General features: G+C 38.1%; 1 protein-coding gene across 1 annotated transcript in view; it reads left to right on the top strand.

Annotated features, from left to right (window-relative positions):
- RYR2 (ryanodine receptor 2) overlaps nt 1-17,911 on the top strand; it is a 753,550-nt gene that overhangs the window by 395,098 nt on the left and 340,541 nt on the right. The window contains exon 18 of the mRNA XM_072822940.1: nt 10,415-10,510. Within this exon, the coding sequence (XP_072679041.1) occupies nt 10,415-10,510 (96 nt within the window). The remainder of the gene's footprint in view (nt 1-10,414; nt 10,511-17,911) is intronic.

The raw sequence follows: 17,911 nt of genomic DNA, 5'->3' as shown, positions 1-17,911 counted from the left end.
CTGACCCATAAATAACAATAGATTCTCAACATGACAAAACCTTGCAAATTAAAATGATAAATAAAGATCTCTTTTCATTTTTTAGCTTGGTACATAAAAAATTTGGTAACACCCATTATTGGGGAAAATGTTGGGTAATATGTTTTTAGTGAGAGAGTAAATTGATGGAATTTAAAACAAACTTTGGTTGGCAATACATATAAAACTTTAAATGTATTTCCCTTTACTCTAGAAATTCTACTTTAAGATATGTATTCTAGAGATATATTTGTACATGTGTACATATTATGTCCACTGCATAATTGTTTATAAATTACATAAAGTTGAAAACAATTTTTCTATCAACAGGGGATTGGTTACATAAGTAACAGTGTAGTACTGTGTTATCATTGAAAACTTAGATAAACATATCATTGGGAAAACTGTATAAGACTGGCCATTTGCTGTAATTTCTTAGCATGGGCATCTAGGCCATGGTATTAAGTGAAAAACAGAAGCAAAAACAACAACATAAAAAAAGAAACAAGAAGGATACTTTATGAACATTAAGATTCCAAATGCATTATATTAGAAATATATAAAAAAAGATTCATTCTTGTATTCTCTGGTTGTTTCTGGGGGGATGCACAGAAAACTGCTATGTGGCTGCTTTTCCGGGGACAGATCTTTGGCTTTTCTGTGTGTTCCATTACATATGTATTCTTACTCTATTTTCACACATTACTTCTATAATTGAAAAAGTCATTAACATAAGTGTGTAATATTACACCATTGAGGATGAAAGGGAAAAATAGTATATTAATTGCAGTTGAATGACTTATAAATATAAAATGTATATTTTATACATACATATTTGTATTTTATATACGCATGTATATAAAGAGGATCTCTTTCAGTATATACATGACAGATTCACTGATGATTGTAGGAGGTAAATAGAAGTATGAGAGATTTTATGGCTTAAACATTTCTTTGACTACTCTTTCTGTATTTATTGTAGTGAACACTGATTTCATGATTAGAAATAAATGACTATAATTTTATGTTGACTTAAGAACTATCTGCTGTCAATAATTTATATTGAAGTCAGTGTGATCATAAGATAAGTAGACATCTCTACATGAGTATATATTTCAGTCTGGCTGCAGAAGTATCAGATCTGCAGCAATATTTGGAGTTCATAAGATATTTATACCTCACCGTCCTTCCTTACTCAGGAAGTTTGATTCAAGTATCATTAACTCCAAGTTTGTTAAGTCTCCTTCCCATACTTCCCAACTTACTTCCCAACTAAGTAGATGGTCCTGTCTTGGACTTGTGTGTGAAATAACCCTTCTTTTTCTTCAGTAGGTTTATTTAGCATGGAGAGAGCAGGTGAGAATGACAATCTATAACAATTTTAAAATTTGACATGGATATATTTAATATGTGTTTTAGGTGGAGAACGACAAAAGTTGATTCATGAGCCTGCCACTTGGAGGAACTGAGGATCTTAGAGGCACCGGTTATTCATAGTTTGAAAGCATTGCTGTGGCATGTTTAATCTGCAAGGGGCTTGGCTTGCAAGCCACGGTGATTTTCTAAAGATGTCTGAGAAAAGGCTTATGGCAAACCCTGTCTATAAATACTCATTTTATGAAGAATCAAAGTATGAAGCAAAGTATGAAACAGCATAGACCATGGCCCTCTTAGGAAGGCAGAAGTTACCAGTTTCTGAATCCTTTAAGACTTGGAAAGAGAACAGTGATAAAGGATTTTGGCACATTCAGAGCATTTTCCTGGTGTTGCAAGGAGGCAGATCTTTCTAAATGCCATAAAACACTGAGGGAAGGTATTCAAGAGATGTAAAAGGAGGGCCTTGGCTTCAAACAGGCTTATATCAGTTATTACTCTGGCATCTGTGCATACAGATATTTCTATGTTGGCCTCCAGGAAATCCTGAAAGACAAATTACAAAAGACAGTATTTCTTTTCAATTTGGTAATAATCTCATGTCTACGAAATGACCTTGACAGTCACTAATACATTTTTAATGAAAATGCAATTTATAACCTGTTTTGTGAGATACTTTCTTAATCTGTTGACAGATGACCAGGATCCCACCCCTACTAATCTCTTCTAGATCAGAGATTCCAGCAGGAAGAGATGGGGTAGGGGAAGTACAGCATAGACTGGATCTGAGTGTGGACTCAGGAGCTGAAATTGTGTTGGCTCCACTGTGAGTTGTGTGAGCAGGAACATGCTACTGTCTCTACTTACTTTCTCCTTCATGAGCCAGTTATTGTTTTCCTTCCGATGAGGTCACAGAGAGAACCTAGCACAGTTTTTACTTGGTTGTGTGGCTGCCTGTTCTCTGGCTCTGGCCAGGTTAAAGCTGTCATCCCAGTGGAGGGGATTGGAGGGACTGGCAGTGGCTGGGAGCTGACTTTCTCTGGTGTGCATGTTAGATGTTTTTAGCGAAGTCCCTTCTCATGGGACAGAATAGCTGCAGCTCTATTCTGGGCGGCTCTTTGCCGCTCCTTGCTTGGCCATGTGCAGCTGGTAGTCTACCTCCAGCCTGTTTTTCCTAAAGTCTTCCTGCTGCTCAGTAGATGACTCCACTGAGTGGACTCAGGATGAGTCTACAGAGATGCTCTCCCTCCAGGATCCATGAGAAATGCCCATGTGTTCTTGACCCAATTCAGTCATATAGGCCGATCTATGCTGAGCAGTTGTTCAATGCTTCTACTTCCTGGGAAGGGTCATCAAACCTGAGTTCATAGGGTCCCCGAACTGCAGGGACGTTTCCTCAAGTTCTCCAAAAAGTTTCTATGGCATAGCTCTCTTAAATTTTTCAACAGCATTCTGGAGTTTTTATTTGTTTGTTTACTTTGGGTTTTGAGGTTTTCAGGATTTAGGAGTAACCACTTGTTAATTTGAAAATTAAAAAAAAAAAATTGTGGATTCTAGTTCTTTGGTCCCTCATTTGCCTGTGCTCTAACTATTCACTTAGTATTTCCAGACTTTGCATGTAAGCGCCAAAGGAGAACATCATTTGACTTCCTGCTGTATCTCTTACACCTTGAACAATGCCAGATACAAAGCAGGTAATCAGTGTTTGTTGAATAAATTTTAGAAGTGAGCGTTTTCTTGGAAGATCTTTACATCTTTATCTGTAGCTTTCTGATTCTATGAATATTTTGAGAAATTTTGAGTCTGAGAGTTTAAAGACACTAACACATGAGGACACAAGGATGTTACAATACAAATATGATATGCAGAATGGAGTATTTTTTCAATAATAATTTTCAATTGACTGCCAATATGACTTGCATTTCATCTTCTGATTGGATAAAAGTTAAGAGATTTAGTTATTTAACATGAAAAAAAATTGAATGAATTAGTACTTTGTTTTTTAGAAATGTTTTTATAGTATTTTAGCATTTAAATTGTACTACACTTAACCATGGATGCTCTTATTCCATGAGAGACTGGATACTATCTATCCATTTGTTATATTAAGAAATAATATACCTTCCAAATTTCAGGCAATGTACAGAGGTGTAAGAAGACAGAATTTCAAATCTAAAGAGCTTACAATATGCTAGAAGAAGACTCACAAACCACTGTATTATATTCACATATTATTGAAAATTCATATTACAGGTGCCAGCTGTAGTGCCTGATGCATTTGCATTCATTTTTAAAAAAAGATTTTTACACACTCAGCACACCCAACATGGGGCTTAAACCCACAACCCTGAGATCAAGAGTTGCACATTCCACCTACTGAGCCAGCCACGCTCCTCCACCTTCGTATTTCTTAAATAAATGAGGAAAAATAGGGGTGAATGGAGGATGAAAGGTCTTCACTGTCTTTAAGACCTATTAGCCAGCAATGAATGAAGATTTGAAGGGTTTAGCATGCTTGTCCTTCATGAGGAAAGGACATTTTTCATGAGTTTATTTTTGTACCTTCAGCTTGAAACACCATGAGATTAAAGTTGCCATGTGGTTTGTGGTCTGGTCTTGCAAGTGGCAGTCTTGGGATACAGGGGGCAGTTGTCACTATAAATGATGTTGTTTTACTTTTTCTTCTTGAAGAGAAGGTAACTTTGTATTGTATTATTTGATTTTAAAAATTAATAACTCATTATAAGAATGATATATTTAAAGAAAAAAGGTGGAAACCATGTGTAAAAAGTAACCACCCATTTTGATATATATCCTTTTATTAAAAATATTTCTTTGGGGATCCCTGGGTGGTGCAGCGGTTTGACGCCTGCCTTTGGCCCAGGGCGCGATCCTGGAGACCCGGGATCGAATCCCACATCGGGCTCCCGGTGCATGGCGCCTGCTTCTCCCTCTGCCTATGTCTCTGCCTCTCTCTCTTTCTCTCTCTGTGACTATCATAAATAAATAAAAATTAAAAAAAAAAACTTAAAAAAAATTTCTTTGAATCTTTATAACATACACATATGAAACGCTTCACACACCCACATGTACATGTACAGAAGCATTCTGTGTCACACCCGTACAAAGCTTGCACCACCAAGACCTCAGCTGTGACCCTCCTTTCCTAAAGGTTTAGCTAGCTCGGTCCAAATTCCAATTTCAGGGATTGGGACAGACTCAAGGCTTCTCTTTGATGTCTATACACTTTGGGGGATTATTTGGACACTGTTTCCCATTTCATTCTTCAATATCCCCTGTTTGTCTAAGGTTACATAATATCTTGGCCACAGATCTTCACCTACTGCAGGTGCATACAAACTGCCATTCTTATTGAACATTTGTGATTTTTTTTTAATGGAAGTTATTGTGGCTTCAGAGGAAGTTATTGTGTTCTTTGTAAAGGAACACATCACACAGCATGATCCCTTTTTCCCCCAGGCTTTATTCACTTAACTTTCTATTTTAAAATAAGAAAATGAGGATCCTTGGATGGCTCGGCAGTTGAGCGCCTGCCTTGGGCCTCGTGATCCTGGAGACCCGGGATCAAGTCCCACGTCGGGCTCCCTGCATGGAGCCTGCTTTTCCTTCTGCCTGTGTCTCTGCCCCACCCCCCCCACCTTTGTCCCTAATGAATAAATAAATAAAATCTTTAAATAAAAAAATAAAATAAAATAAAATAAAATAAAATAAATAAAATAAGAAAATATCCCCTTTTGACCTGGGAGAGCAGTCCCACCCTTATCAGTGTTCTTTAAGCTCTTTCTTCCTACCTGAGGCACTTATCAGAATATAGTTGCCAGAAGCAGCTTTTGCTCCCCAAGAAATATTCTGAAAAAATACGGTTTTTCCATGCTATGTATATACATACATTGGGTATGTGTATGTATATATATACTTCACAGAAATGTGAACATATAATTGATATTCCTTTATACCATTCATTTGTGCTATCGTCTCTATTGTGGGCATCTGTTCTTGGCAATAAACTATAAACCTTGACAAGGTTCTAGTGGATATGTACTAACCCTACTGAAGGGATGTGGCATTTACTTAGCCCACACTCAGGCTGTTTCTAGTATTTTGCTATTATAAACTCTGTTGTGATGAACTTCCTTACAATTCTCTGTGTGGTTCTCAGTTTCTTCAGAAATTCACTTAACTGATTTCTTCTTTTTTTTTTTTCATTGTTTTTGGTTATTTTTATTTTTTAATTAAAAAATTTTTTAATTAAAAAATTAAACTGATTTCTTCTTAATTCACTTCCTTAATTGTCATATTTCACACACTCCATTTATCTGTAAAACATGCTATGCACCTGCACACATAGATACATACACTAATAATGTCTAGGAGGAATTATTTTTCACTGAGTGTATTATTTTCATTGGAAGTATACATTTTTTTTGGAGTCTGTTGAGATCATCATATTTATCTTTGACTTATTAACAGATTTCCTACTACATTTCTAACTCATTGGAGGAATGAACCCCTGCTTGAGCTAATGTTGCTAATGCATTGCTGAATATCATCGTAAACACCATCTTTGCATAAGATTTTTTTAAAAGATTTTATTTATTTATTTATGAGAGACACACAGAGAGAGGCAGACACACAGGCAGAGGGAGAAGCAGGCTCCCTGTGGGGAGACTGATGTGGAATTCAATCCCGGGACTCCAGGATCACGACCTGAGCCGAAGATAGATGCTCAACCACTGAGCCACCCAGGCATCCCTGTATAAGATTTTTGGATCGATATTCATAAGTAAGAGTCCCCTTTAGTTTTCTTATATGCATACTTTCTTTGTTAGGCATTGATGTCAAAGTTATACTGTCTTTATAAAATAGGGAGGTTTCCTTAATTTCTTTACTTTGAAATAGTTTAGAAATAACTTGTTTCTTGAGTATAGAAAAAAAGTTTTTGATCTTTGACTACCCAATATTGATCATGGTTTATTTTTCTATTTAGATTTTTTCCCTTTAGATTTTTCTCATTTGGGTCAGTTTTGGTGGAAAAAAAAATGTGTGTATGTATGTATGTATGTGTGTGTATATATATATATACACACACATATACATATATATAATTAGAAACTAATTTTTATTATTTTATTTTATTTTTTAAAAGATTTTATTTATTTATTCATGAGAGACACACACAAGGAGAGAGAGAGAGGCACAGAGACACAGGCAGAAAGAAAAGCAGGCTCCATGCAGGGAGCCCAATGTGGGACTTGATCCCGGGTCTCCTCCTGGACCACGCCCTGGACCAAAGGCAGCGCTAAACCGCTGAGCCACCTGGGTTGCCCATGGAAACCAATTTTTTTAAAAAAAGATTTTCTTTGTTCATTCATGAGAAACACACAGAGAGAGAGAGAGAGAGAGAGAGAGGCAGAGACATAGGCACAGAGAGAAACAGGCTCCATGCTGGGAGCCTGACGCGGGGCTCGATCCTGGGACCCTGGGATCACACCCTGAGCCAAAGACAGATAGATGCTCAACCGCTGAGCCACCCAGGTATCCCTAGGAAACCATTCTTTTCCCTATATGTTAAGAAATTCTAGTAAAGAGATCTAAAAGTGGCTGTTTCTATAATCCCAGATTATTCTTAATTTTGTATTCCTTCATGACTAGAGTAGTTGGCATTTAGCTTATATTAAAAAAAAAAAACCTTGACTCTGTTGATCAATGCTGCCATTTTAATTTATTATATAGATCATTTTTTCTATAATGTATTTATTTTTGCTATTTATTTCTTTTTCTGATTTTACTTAATACTTATTTGATGCTTTTTCTTAAATCTTGAAAAAGTGTTTTGTTATACTTTTTACCTGGTTGCTTAGCAGTGAAAGAAAGTGTTTAATTTTCCTCTGAGTATCTACCACTGATTGTTTTAGGTAACATTTCTATTTTTCCTGTTTACTAGGTATTCTGTAATTGATTCCCTACTGATTCAAAAATTATCAATGAGAGAGTTTAAATTATTAAGTGTTTGGACTTTTCTAACTAATTTCTAGTTTCATTATATTATTGTTGGTGGGCTTTGTCAACATGGGCTATACCATTTCTGTTTGCAGTAAATTTAATAAAGTTTTCTTTTTTGTAGCTTACTACATGATTTTCTTAAGTGTCTCATGGTTTATTAGAAGGATTCATTCTTGGGGCACCTGGGTGGCTCAGTTGGTTAAGCATCTGCCTTCGGCTTAGGGCATTATCTTAGGGTCCTAGGATCCAGCTCTGCATTTGGCTCCCTCAGTGGGGAGTCTGCTTCACCTTCTCTTTCTCCCACTCCTGCTCCCCCTGCTTGTGCTATTTTTCTGTGCCAAAAAAATAAAATCTTAAAGAAAAAGAAAACATTCATTCTTACATTGTTCATTTCTTCAAGTATCACCTTTTTCCTAACATCTGCCCTCTAGGAAGTACTTAATATCTTTAATTTTAAAAACCACAGGTAAAATTAAGAGTGCATTACATTTTAAACAAAGAAGGTGCTGTAAAGATTCAAAAGCTTTACTATATACTCTCCCTCAATGGCTCTTGTTGTAAGTCATAATGAGATATTCTTATGGATTAAAATTAAAAATCCCACAGAAGACGTAGGATTCCTTATCATTCTACTACACCTCACCCTTGACACTTGTCCCTGGCTCTTGTCGTGTGTGTGTGTGTGTGTGTGTGTGTGTGTGTGTGTGTGTGTCTGGTTGCTGGCTCTTGCTGGGGCTCTGGTCACAGAGCAAGTGGAGTCTAAGTAATCAAGTGCATCATTGTTTAATCTTCTTGCAAATGTTCTGGGGTTTCTGTACTCAAAAGAGCTGTTCTCATGCAGTTTAAGGATAGACCTTCCTGTCTTTTCTGTCATCGTTTCTCTTCTTACTCTAAGGTCAAGTAATTTTTATTTTAATTTTTAGAAAGAGGAAATATGATGGAAGTCTCTAAGATTAATTGTGCTGTGTTACTACAGGGACTCCTCCATCTTGCTGTTACCAAGGAGATGAACAGGCTGTGCCATCAAACTTCAGTTCCTTCCAACTGCTTCCTAGCACTACCAGATTTTAAGTAGTGGTTGTTTTCTTATGGCAATATCTTTTTTCCCATTAAAAATCCTATTATGTAAACATCCCACCAATCCTTTGTAAATGATTGTACTGTTTCTGAACAATCTCATGGATGTAAGAGTAGGGTTTTCATAAAATATTTAGCAGATTTACTCTGAAAGAATCGCATGATTTTTAAACATTAAACATTTTAAATGAATTATGTAAATTGGGTTGGAGGAGATCATAAAGGTCTTTTAGGAATTTCACATAAGATGGTTTCATTTGGGGCACCTGGTTGGCTCAGTGAGTTAAGCATCTGCCTTCGGCTCGGGTCATGATCTCAAGTTCCTGGCATTGAGGCCCTTGGCATCAGGCCCTGCTCAGAGAAGAGTCTGTTCTCTCTTCTTCTGCCTCTCCCCCTGCTGGTTCTCATGCTTAATCACTTTCAAATAAGTAAATGCAATTTTAAAAAAACATATGGTTTCTTTCACCAAAAATGTGTCAGAAACACTAGGTGAGGCAAAGTTAGAACAGGTGACTTGAGTACAGGAGTTCTGATTCCTTCAGGTGTATTGTGAACTCTAAAGGGGAAGTAGAGATACAGGAGGAAAACAAAAGGTTTTCAGACTTATTAGCCATTTGCCCTCCCACCTTTTTTTTCCAGGTGACAATTAATTATATGTCTTTTTGTGCCTATTTTAGTTATTGGTGTATCTTCTAGGATTTTGTGCTACATTTTCAGGAAAACTGATATTCTCTTAACTTCTTCATTACACACGTGAGAAAGTTGAGCTCTAGGGAAATTAAATGATTTAGTCTCATGGCTAATTAAAGCCAGTATTAGAGCATAAGTGAGGAGACTCCCAGGACACTGCTTTTTCCATTATCCTTTATCATTTCCTACCAATATGAAATGTTACTTTCTTGAAATATATTCCTTCTAATGAGCTGTGTGGTTTTCTAGTCCCTATTAATATATGTAAGTTTAAAAAAAAATCTTAATTACCACCTAACAGCAGTCAGAATGGCTAAATTTGACAAGTCAGGAATCAACAAATGTTGATAAGGGTGTGGAAAATGCTCTTACACTGTTGGTGGGAATGCAAGGTGGTGCAGCTACTCTGGAAAGCAGTGTGGATGTTCTGCAAAAGGTTGAAAATAGAGCTACTCTATGACCCAGCAATTGCCCTACTAGGGATTTACCCCAAGGATACAAGTGTAGTGATCCAAAGGGACACCTGCACCCCAATGTTTATAGCAGCAATGTCCACAATAGCAAAACTATGGGAAGAGGCAAGATATCCATCAACAGGTGAATGGATAAAGAAGATGTGATGTGTGTGTTTACACACACACACACACACACACACACACACACAATGGACTACTACTCAGCTATCAAAAAATGAAATCCTGCCATTTGCAATGATGTGGATGGACTAGAGGTTATTATGCTAAGCAAAATTAGTCAATCAGAAAAAGATAATTATCATATGATCTCACTCATATGTGGAATTTAAGAAACAAAACAGAAGATTGTAGGGGAAGAGAGGAAAAAATAAAACAAGATGAAATCAGAGAGGGAGACAAACCATAAAAGAATCTTAAATCACATGAAATAAACTGAGGGTTGCTGAAGGGGAGGGAGTGGGGGGATTGGGTAACTGGGTGATGGGCATTAAGGAGGGTACGTGATGTAATGAATACTGGGAATTACATAAGACTGATGAATCATTGACCTCTACCTCTGAAACTAATGGCACTCTATATGTTAATTAATTGAATTTAAATTTTAAAAAATCTCAAATTTATGTATTCATGTATGTTTTAGATGTAAAGTCAAAGTATTTTGTTCTTGTTCCAGCATTTTAGGGCTACTACCACCTTACCTTGCATTTTAAACTGGAGAATCACATAACTGTGAAGTCTGCTTTTTCCTTTTGCAGCGGCTTTAATTAGAGGAAATCGTAAAAACTGTGCTCAATTTTCTGGCTCCCTTGATTGGTTGATCAGCCGACTAGAAAGACTGGAAGCTTCTTCTGGTAAGTTTTCTGATTATCTCTTTGTCACAACACATTATTCCTGTTTTCTTCTATTTTTTTTATTTTTATTATTTATTTATTTGCTTTCTTATATTTTTTGTTCTTTAAGATATAAAAACAAATTCTGAGTATTGGTGCAATTTAAGTGTTTTTCTTTAAATAGGTTAAAATTTTCCATATTGTTAAAACCTTTAGTATTTTATTAGTTATTTCTGGAAAATAGAAATAACAGTATCTTGTTAATTTACATTAAAAAATTGAAGTCCCTGGGATCCCTGGGTGGCTCAGCAGTTTAGCGCTTGCCTTTGGCCCAGGGCGTGATCCTGGGGTCCCAGAATCGAGTTCTGTATCGGGCTCCTGGCATGGAGCCTGCTTCTCCCTCTGCCCATGTCTCTGCCTCTCTCTCTCTCTCTCTATCATGAATAAATAAATCTTTAACAAAAAAGAAAAAAAAGAAATTGAAGTCTCTAAAGTAGCTAAAAGCCATAATTCCCATTCCTTTTCTTTTTTTTTAAAGATTTTATTTATTCATGAGAGAGAGAGAGAGAGAGGCAGAGACATAGGCAGAGGGAGAAGCAGGCTCCCTACAGGGAGCCTGATGCAGGACTTGGTCCCAGGACTCTGGGATCATGCCATGAGCCCAAGGCAGATGCTCAGCTACTGAGCCACCCAGGCCATCCTCCCATTCTTTTTCAAATCTGTTACTACAGATGTACAATATAAACAAAAAAACTGGTTTGAATTTTCTATTTTTAACTTCTGTCCAAAAGTTTATTTGACAGATTTGGAAAAAAACTTAGTTTTCCTAATCATACAGCACAGTATTTTAAAGTGATTCAGGGGATGCCTGGGTGGCTCAGTGGTTGGGCGCCTGCCTGCCTTTCTTTGGCCCAGGTCGTGATCCCGGGATCTGGGATCGAGTCCACATTGGGCTCCCTATGGGGAGCCTGCTTTTCCCTCTGCCTATGTCTCTCTGCCTCTTTCACTTTGGGTATCTCATGAGTAAATAAATTTAAAAATAAATAAATAGATTCAGTAGATACTGATATTAGTAATCTGTATCATAGTAAAATAGTTACAGGCAATAAACCTGAGATCTCTAACAAGTATGTTATTTTCATTTTGGTGTTGTGGAAATTTAAAATTGATAACCAGGCCTACCTGAGCTTGTCTAACAACATAGATTATATCAGCAACATCCCAAACTGAAATTGTTTGCTCCTCCCTCTCTTTACACAGTATCTCATTAGTTGTCTGTTCTCTATACTACTAATGCCCCCTTTCTGCTACTTATTTTTCCTCTCCTCTGCTAGATTAGCCATGAACTCTTTGAAGCGAGGGGAATGATTTCATTCATCTTTGGGTCCACCATATCATTTAGCATCTAGTAGGTGCTTCACAGTATTTATTGAATGGATGAAAAACGAACGTATGAAAAAATGTTTGAATTCACTTAGGAAAATGCCTATCAGTACAGATATAATTGCATGACTTTTGCATAAGAAAGACTCACTCAAGGATGGGTTTGTTGGAATTGAATGAATAGAAGAAAAGATGGTTGTGGTCAAAGAGGATAATTTTTAAGTCACAAGAGTGAAATTTTAGTGTTTAAGCTTTAGGAGAAAGAGGGACACCTGGGTGGTTCAGTCACTTACACTTAAGCATGGACTCTTGATTTCAGCTCAGGTCATGTGATCTCAGGGTTCTGAGATCAAGCCCTGCGTCGGGCTCCACTCCCATGGGGAATCTGCTTGAGATTCTCTCTCTCCCTCTGCTCCTTTCCCCTCTAAATTAATTAATTAATTAAAACAGATTTAGGAGGAAGAGAAATTTGAGTCACCACTGAGTTCTAAGGCATTGCTGGATTGTTGGGTGGCAGATACATAGAAAGAAATTGTTGAGCTAAAAAAGACACAGTAATTATAAGATGAGGCTTTTCAGCATATCACAACATAAACAGGATGACTGTGGGCCAATACAAGATATCTTGAATAAGGAGAAAACTGAATAAGTGCTAGGAGGCAGTGGTCAAGTTAGTGGTAACAAGATGACGGCAGGATTGCAAAAATGGATAAATTCTTAATACTTCTGCCGGAGCTGCTGGCACTGGCAGCACAGCATGGAGGGCCTGCGCCACCAAAGACCCCTGATGCGGAACCAGAAGAGCTGCTATGCCAGCTAGAGGGGCTGTGGTGCCTAAGGCTGGCAGGTCAGGCAGCAGCCTGCAGCATCCTGCCCCTAGCGACCAGGGAGCTGGCTTCCCAAGGACAAGGGAAAATTGTAGTCACCTTTGTACTTGCTGAATCTGTCTTTGTTTCTGCACTAATTAATGCACAATGAGTTTTCTTGGGTTTTGTTTTCAGGGGATGTGCCGGGCAAGGACCCTCTAGTTCACCCTTCACGCGACTCTGTAGTTGTCCCAGATTTTAGTTCTTCATTTTGCCGATGAAAAGCAAAAAAAGAACTACATGTCCGGAAGGTATTGACACGATGCATCCGCCTAGGTTTATTTATTAAAAGCACTTTTTTACATTATTTGCAAAAAAAAAAAATTATCCAGAATGTGGACAATCTCCAGTAGATACAAAAAAAAAAAAAAATGCTGATTCCCTTTTCTGGCCACAGGGAATATCTAGAAAGCAAGAGGGGCAGAGCTACCTTCAGGACAGTGTTAATGTTGGATGAATCAGCTGCTTTACTTAAGACACACACACACACACACACACACACACACACACAATTCTCAGAGTAGAAAATGAGAGAGAGAGAAGAAAAGAACAGAGTGGACCACTCTTTAAACTCAGCCAAGTAGAGTCTTCAGTTAATAGTTATAGGCACATTTCCACTGAATACAAATTGCTTTTTGCTATTATCTTTGTCCAATTCAGCTGTTAGTCACAGGTACTTCTACATCAGGTTGAAGTTCCCTGCTCTCAGAAAACACAGGGAATGTCAGGAGTAGGAAGGATGTTTGGAGAGTACTGCATCTGACATCTAATTTAGAGGAAAGGAAATTGAGACATAGGACATTTGAAAGAATGACTGGAGCTGCTAGGATTAATTGTTATTTCATTTCAAAAATGAAACCCAAACTTGTAATCTTACATTAGCATTGAAGTATGTTCACTGTGCCTTGTGGTCTCCTTGTTTGTATGTATCTGAAATATTTTTCACTAAACAAATTTTCTCTACTGTGGTTACATTCATGCTTTTAAGAAACTTCTTTTATTCCTAGAGGAAGTAGAATGTTGCTTAGTTTTTAGAGTCACTAGCAGTAATGTTATGCATATCATTAGATCATATCATGTACACACATGCATAAATTTATTTCAATCATATATTATTGTTTCCTGAGTGCTCACATATGCATCATCTTACTCTCTATGAGACTGCTGAACACGCTCTCTTCAGCGAGTCCTTTTTCAGCTGCATCACTAGTCTGTCCGTATATGAGCAGCAGAGCTGAGTGAGGAGGCCTGTGAGCTTTAGATTTCCTTCAGCTAAAAAGCTTTACACAGCAAAGGAAACAGTCAACAAAACCAAAAAGCAACCTACAGAATGGGAGAAGATATTTAAAAGTGTTTTATCAGATAAAGGGTTACTGTCCAGAATCTATAAAGAGCTTATCAAACTAAACACCCAAAGAACAAATAATCCGGTAAAAAAATGGTCAGAAGACATGAAGAGACATTTCTCCAAAGAAGACATACAAATGGCCAACAGACACATGAAAAAATGTTCAACATCACTTGGCATCAGGGAAATACAAATCCAAACCACAATAAGATACCACCTCATGCCAGTCAGAATGGCTAAATTTAACAAGCCAGGAAACAACAAATGTTGATGATACGGAGAAAGGGGAACCCTCTTACACTGCTGATGGGAATGCACACTGGTGCAGCCACTCTGGAAAACAGTGTGAAGATTCCTCAGTTAAAATTAGAGCCACCCGATGACCCAGCAATTGCACTACTGGGTATTTACCCCAAGGATACAAGTGTAGTGATCTGAAGAGGCACCCATACCCCAAAGTTTATAGCAACATTATTTATAATATCCAAACTATGGGAAGAACCGGGATGTCCATCACCAGATGAATGGATAATGAAGATGTGGTATATGTATATACAATAGAATACTACTCAGCCATGAGAAAAAAACAAAAAAGAAATCTTGCCGTTTGCAATGATGTGGTTGGAACTAGAGGGTATTATGCTAAGTGAAATAAGTCAATCAGAGAAAGACAATTATTTGATTTCACTCATATGTGGATTTGAAGAAACAAGATGGTGGAGCATAGAGGAAGGGAGGGAAAAATAAAACGACATAATTAGACAAATCACAAGAGCCTCTTAATCATAGGAAACAAACAGGGTCGCTGGAAGGAAGGGAGTGGGGGGATGGATATTAAAGAGGGCATGTGATGCAGTGAGCACTAGGTGTTTTATAAGACTGATGAATCACTGACCTCTATCTCTGAAACTAATAAAATACTATATGTTCATTAATTGAATTTAAATAAAAAATGATTTCCTTCAACAAAGGTCAGTGGACAAAAATAAAAATAAATTGGTGCAAACTTACATAGAGATCTGATGAAGACCTGCAAAGGGTGAGCAAAAGGATGTGTTAATGAAGTAGCTTACCTTCCTTTGGTGCTAGCAGTAGACCTTGAGAAAAGGATGAAAGATTTGTTTGGGAAGTGAATCAACATGAGACATGGTGTAGAAGGAATCAGAGAGGATGTGTTGACAAGCAAGTTACCACCATGGGTAACAGAAGCTTTTCTCTTGGGGAATTCTGGGAAACCCTATAGGACATGTGTCTTACAGTTCTCCCACCTGAGGGGCGAGACAGTTAGGGTTTTTACCACCAACTTTCCTCTGTCACAGAGTGGTACTGCTTCTAGAGAGTGGCTTTTCCAGCTGCCACTGTGCTCAAAGCAAATCTTGAAGGAAAGAACCACAGAAGCTAGCTGAATGTTCACTGAATGCAGAGGCTGTGAATTTGAGCAGGGCCCTGGCAGTATCTGGTGCCCAGCCAACTACTATTTATCTTGTTATATGATAGGCTCAGAAAGAGGAGTGAGCAGATCTTTTTTCTTATGCATATTCTGCTTCATTGAAAGTTGACTAGTATCACTAGTGCTTAAAGCTTTCTTTTAAATATTTTATTGTGTGAGACAGAGAGAGAGAGAGAGAGAGAAAGAGAGAGCATGAGAGGGAGAAGCAGACTCCCTGCTGAGCAGGGAGCCCTACACGGTGTTGGATCACAGGACCCCAGTTGGGATCACGACCTGAGCCAAAGGCAGACGTTTAACTGATTGAGCCACCCAGGTGCCCCCATAAAGCTTTATTAGAGTGTCTGATCAATCTATAAGAACAGTCACTGTGAATTTTTGGGGAGGAAAAGAAAAAGATAAATTAGACCTTTTGCCTGGCTTCCTATGTGACTGTGTCTCAAGGCCAAATTTAATTGAAAAGAAAATATTTGTATGAGCAAATCCAGTTGATCGAACTGATGTGTTTCTGAAGGCTGGGTTTTCTTTAGGATGTTCTCTACACTTGAGATGCTATTTGAGCATTTGAAGAAACAGCTGACTGAGCATAGTCTGCTGATCAGGAGGCTGCATACCTTGTTGGAGTCTTACCTTTGTATAGTCTGTTCCACAGATAGTTTCACGGTGATGAAAGTGGCCTTTGGGATTCCTGCCAGTTCCTCCCCACTCCTAGTAAGTGCTATGAAGGAAGTTCCCTCTGGGTTCATGCAGAAGGAGGAACCTTTCACGGGGCTCGAACTGCCTAAATGGTGCTCACATACTGTACAGTGTGTGGTACCTGGAAATACGATAGTTTAAAGCTTCCAGAGATGTCACAACTATTAGTTGCAGAGGATAAGCTCATTGTTCTTGAAAGGAAAAAATGCGTTACTTGTGACTAATCTGTCCCAGAATCTTGTGTGCCTCTTCCTTCAAATGTACTTCAGTATAAATAATTGAGTTAGAAAAAGCAGGAAACCCCTGGATATTGTATGAGACCCACTGTTGGCAATGCAGAAATCATAGCCAACCTTTTGGAATAATATCAGCAGTTTAAGTAACACTTAAAAAAAGATATTATTTATTTATTTATTTATGAGAGACACAGAGAGAGGCAGGAATGTAGGCAGATGGAGAAGCCAGATCCCTGTGGGGAGCCTGATGCAGGACTTGATTCCAGGACCCCGGGATTACAACCTGAGCCAAAGGCAGACACTGAACCACTGAGCCATCCAGGTGCCCCAGTTAAAGCAATGCTTACTGATAACACAGAAAGGGACCATTTTTTCAGGAAGTAGCTTTCAAGAAGGCAACTTTAGCAGTTGGTTGATTCAGATCTTCTGATTGTGCATAAAGTCAGCTCTGGTTATAGTCAGGAGATTGTGCACCTGACCCTTACAAAAAACACCAAATCAGAATTATGATGATATTGCAGATTTTGTATAGAAAACCTTTTGTGATAGCTGTCGGGGTCAGTACCTGTTTGGCTCTACCACCCCACCATAACGTAATCATCCATCTGCATCTGTAGCTTCATCTAGAGCACATTATCATAATTGGTGTCTTTAATAATGATCTGGATCTTCATGATATATAAATTCTGTTTGATGCCAATGGATTACTTATGACAGAGAAACATAGTATGCATTTTTCAAAGATAATCACTCAAAGTTTGAAATAATGTATTGGCGATTAAAGGTACTGATTTAATAGCTAAATCCCTTGTCAAAGATTACTCACAAGAGAAGTTGCTTATTGTTTTTCTTTTACCACTTTTTAAAGATTTTATTTATTTGAGAGACAGAGAGAGAGAGAGAGAGAGAGAGCAAGCATAAGTGGGGGCAGAAGCAGAGGGAGAGGGAGAGTCTGAAGCAGACTCCATGCTGAGCATAGAGCCTGATGTGGGACTCAATTCCCCAACCCTAAGATCATGACCTGAGCTGAAACCAAGAGTCAGATGCTTAACCAACTGAGCCACTCAGGCACCCCTGTTTTTTAAATTTATTTATGAGAGAGAGAGAGCATTCAAGAGAGTGCACAAGGGGCAGCGGGGGAGAGGGAAAGGAAGAGAAAGAAGCAGACTCCTCACTGAACAGGGAGCCCAGCCCGATAATGGGCTTGATCCCAGGACCCTGGAATCATGATCTGAACCAAAGGTAGACGCATAACTGACTGAGCCACCCAGGTACCCTGATGTTATCTTTTTATTTTGTTGCTTGTGCTTTAGATGTCCTACCTGAAAGATCATTGCCAATTCCTATATCAAGGAGTTTTTTTTCCTCTTTTTTTCCCTAGGAATTTCATGGTTTCAGGTCTATATATCTATATTTTATGATACATTTCGAGTTAATTTTTGCTAG

This window comes from Canis lupus, chromosome 4, assembly GCF_048164855.1.
Source record: "Canis lupus baileyi chromosome 4, mCanLup2.hap1, whole genome shotgun sequence".
NCBI lineage: Eukaryota > Metazoa > Chordata > Mammalia > Carnivora > Canidae > Canis > Canis lupus.
Note: the sequence above shows the minus strand (reverse complement) of the source record. Positions and strands in the feature narration are given on the sequence as shown.